Source organism: Syzygium oleosum, unplaced genomic scaffold, assembly GCF_021117445.2.
Source record: "Syzygium oleosum isolate NSW1041296 unplaced genomic scaffold, Sole_v2.1 Sole_v2.05, whole genome shotgun sequence".
NCBI classification, from domain to species: Eukaryota; Viridiplantae; Streptophyta; class Magnoliopsida; order Myrtales; family Myrtaceae; genus Syzygium; species Syzygium oleosum.
The window spans coordinates 4,632,954-4,637,116 of record NW_026607489.1 but is presented as its reverse complement, the minus strand read 5'-3'; the positions used below and the strand labels follow the sequence as shown (position 1 = coordinate 4,637,116).

The 4,163-nt window shown below is 40.4% G+C and overlaps 1 protein-coding gene across 1 annotated transcript; it reads left to right on the top strand.

Annotated features, from left to right (window-relative positions):
- The first annotated feature begins 303 nt into the window (after positions 1-303).
- LOC115685660 (probable LRR receptor-like serine/threonine-protein kinase At3g47570) lies at positions 304-3,744 on the top strand. The gene is made up of 2 exons (XM_030610747.2): positions 304-3,155; positions 3,323-3,744. Exons 1-2 carry the CDS (start codon positions 470-472, stop codon positions 3,742-3,744), a joined length of 3,108 nt encoding a protein of 1,035 aa, XP_030466607.2. The 5' UTR covers positions 304-469.
- Positions 3,745-4,163: the final 419 nt, after the last annotated feature.

Below are 4,163 nucleotides of genomic sequence, written 5' to 3'. Positions count from 1 at the left end.
AATGCCCAAGGAAAATAACATTTTCCTAGCAAAAGTTATGCAAAATTATGCTATAATAACCAAAATCCACTGATTAAAACAACAATTTTCATTTCAAACAATTCTATGGAAACCAATTACGGTTCAAAAGTATTGAATGGACAAAACTCATTGACGATAATGACTACTTTTTCCTAAAAAGAAAAAGAGTGCCACTAGTTGCATTTCAATGGGAAGATTTTTTCTCTTTTCCTTTACATAAAGCACTGGAATTGACTGGAAGATTCTCTCTTTTTATTTCTATAAAGCACTGAATGTTACTCATAAAAAGAAGAACCAAAAACAGAAAGAAGAAAAGCGCTTCAAAAAGCTGTCAAAGAAAAATCGACACCTTCTTATAAATCTCTTCCCAGTTTGCTCTAGCATTGATCCTGCCTCTTGATTCCTTGCCTTGCTTTCATATCTACCCTGCTTTCTTTTTCTTTGTGTCATGAAACTCGGAAGCATGAGTTTTGTAGAGTTTCAATCATGCCACTTGCTTCTTGGTATTGTTCTTGCACTATGCTTTAACCAAGTCTTCTCCACCACCAATGAAACAGATAGACTTGCGCTGCTCACATTTAAGGCCGGCATAACCGAAGATCCTTTCGGCGTGCTCAACTCATGGAACAATAGCATTGGGTTTTGCCAGTGGTATGGCATTACGTGCGGCCGCAGGCACCAGAGGGTTACAGTCTTGGACTTGCGATCACAAGGACTCTCCGGATCAATCTCTTCTCATATCGGAAATCTTAGCTTTTTAAGGGGAATGTTCCTCCAAAACAATAGCTTCAATCAAAAAATCCCTCCACAACTCGGCCAGTTGTGCCGCCTGCATATCCTACGATTGGACAACAATTCATTGGTTGGAGAAATTCCCAAAAACATGTCGGGTTGCTCAGAACTAGTCATCCTCTGGCTTGTGAAGAACAAACTGACCGGAGAAATTCCTGGAGAGCTCGGTTCAATGTCGAAGCTACAAGACTTAGGTTTGGGTAGGAACAATCTAAGTGGGAGTGTGCCTTCCTCCATTGGGAACTTATCTTCACTAAAGGAACTTTATTTAAGCAGAAACAACTTGGGCAGGAGCATTCCCTCAGTTCTAGGCCATCTAACAAACTTGCAAGCGATTGGCATTGGAACTAACATATTGTCAGGTACAATTCCATCTTCGTTACTCAATCTCTCTTCTCCCGTTGTGTTTGACATTGGAGGCAACCGAATACAGGGGACTCTTCCTACTGGCATAGGCCTCAAACTCCCAAATCTTGAAATTTTTACCGTTTCTTGGAACCAACTTGAGGGACCGATTCCTCTGACGATATCGAATTGCACAAAGCTATACACGCTTCAACTTAACATTAATAGGTTTTCTGAAAAAGTGCCTTCTTTGGAAGAATTGTATAGGCTTCGTTGGTTTGGAATCGGTGGTAACCAACTCGGAAGTGGAAAACCTGAAGACTTGAGCTTCCTTTGCTCATTAACTAACATCACCCAATTAGAGTACCTGTCTATTGGGGGGAATAAGTTCGGCGGGGTGTTACCTAAATGCATAGGTAATTTATCCACCACTATCAAAGCATTTTTGTTAAGCTTCAATCATATATCCGGTGAAATTCCAGAAGAAATCGGGGATCTGGTTAATCTGGAAGTATTGTATATGAATGATAACAAATTATCAGGTGTTATTCCCCCAAATTTGGGGGCTCTACAAAATTTAGTGATGCTGGACTTAAGTGATAACAAGCTGGGAGGGACTATCCCATCTTCTTTGGGAAATCTAACCAAGTTAATCCAACTAGATCTTCGCAGGAACAACTTTCATGGGAAAATTCTGCCACATCTATCTAATTGCCGATCTCTTGATGAGCTTATTCTGTCTAATAACAATCTCAGTGGTGCCATTCCTCCGCAGCTCATAGGTCTCTCATCATTAACAATCATTCTGAACTTGTCTCATAACCGTCTGATTGGGGTTCTACCCACAGAAGTCGGCAACTTGAGAACTTTAACTGCGCTGGACATCTCGAACAATTTGTTGGTAGGTGAAATCCCCATCAGTTTAGGTCATTGCACTTCAATGACATCACTGAGGATGGGGGGCAACTTTTTCCATGGGTCCATTCCTCAATCAATGAAATCGTTAGGAGGCATTGAAGAACTAGATCTTTCATGTAATAATTTGTCAGGTCAAATTCCAGAATTTTTAGTAGCATTTCGCTCCTTGAAGCTTCTGAATTTATCGTACAATAAGTTTGAAGGTATGCTACCACGTGAAGGAGTCTTTAAGAATGCTACCGGTACTTCTATTATTGGGAATAATGAGCTCTGCGGCGGACTGCCAGAATTTCACCTCCCCAATTGCATCTCCAAACGCTCCAAGAGCAGAAAGATAAACATAGCAATATTGTTTGCTTGTATTATTTCCGGAGTCCTTGGAATAGCTCTTATTCTAACTTTTTTATATCTTTGTTGGTTAAAGAAGAAAGTAAATGAACCAGCTTCAAGTACGATAAGTGATTCACGTCCGAAGGTGTCCTATGGAGCACTCCTAAAAGCAACGGATGGTTTTTCTTCAATGAATTTGATCGGTATTGGAAGCTTTGGTTCTGTTTATAGGGGGATACTCGAGGACAATGGAATTGTGGTTGCCGTGAAGGTACTTCATTTAGTCCGTTGTGGTGCTCTGAAGAGTTTCATGGTAGAGTGCGAGGCATTAAAGAACATCAAACATCGAAATCTCTTGAAGATACTTACAGTTTGCTCGAGTAGTGATTATCAAGGAAATGATTTTAAGGCTTTAGTCTATCAATTCATGGACAATGGAAGCCTAGAACAATGGCTACACCCTAATGCAACATCTCATGGGAATGAGCTCCCGAAAAAGTTGAATTTCATTCGGAGGATAAATATTGCTATTGGTGTTGCTTCTGCACTGGATTATCTCCATCATCAATGCCACATCCCCATTGTTCATTGCGATCTAAAGCCAAGTAATATCCTCCTAGATGCGGAGATGGTCGCACATGTTGGCGACTTTGGATTGGCGAAATTCCTTCTTGGATCATCCCTTGATACTGTAGTTAATCAGATGAGCTCAGTGGGTTTTAAAGGGACAATTGGTTATGCTCCACCAGGTACTCTCTCTCTCTCTCTCTCTCTCTCTCTCTCTCTCTCTCTCTCTCTCTCTCTCTCTCTCTCTCTCTCTCTCTCTCTCTAACTCTTATAGTCTTAGGCACATTACCTTATGATTTGAAGATCCGCACCCCAATTTTACCTGCACTATGATCTAAATGTGTGGCAGAATATGCAATGGGATGCGAAATTTCAAGAGAATGGGATGTCTATAGTTACGGGATTCTCTTACTTGAGATGTTCACAGGGTTGAGTCCCACCGATGACATATTTAGAGACAATTTGACTCTTCATAGTTTTGTCACAAAAGCTTTGCCCGGACGAGTACTTGCAATTACAGACATCATTTTGCTTCAAGAAAGAGAGAGCCATTTAGGCCCCCGTAGTCCGCAGCATTGGCTTTTCGAAAGCGACGGCATATTTCAAGAGTGTTTGGTTATGGTGTACAATATTGGAGTTGCTTGTTCGCATAGCGTGCCTGGAAGACGGATGAGCATCAGCGGAATTGCAAATCAGCTGCAACAAGTTAGGGAGAAACTCTTTGCCTTGGGTTTACATGGAGAAGATGAACTACTAACAGCTTCTGTTTAGCTGTTAGTAAACGGAAGCGGACAGGTAAAATCTATAACTGAAGAGGATCGGTCATTGCCTTTTCCTCAAAATGATGATTGATCATTATTCTCCATCTGTATCTATACATAACAAAACTAGCACAAGGCCAATGGTGCATACATATTCTCGAGTACTGTTGCTTTTCTTAGAATTCTTTTTTGGTTCCATAGTATTTTAAATTGAATCCAACATAAATTGTCTAGCTTCTGTTTTTTTCTTGTCATTAGTATGATGCTCATTAAGAGGAATTGCAATCGATTAGTTATTGGAAATCTTATTCAAAATAAAACTTGGTTTCTGCAGATTGAGCGGGAATGGCTCGCCGTTGCTTTGTTTCTAAATAATCCAATATCGGGAATTGATCTCTGCTCCAAAAAGTATGTTTAGTCAGCTATGAA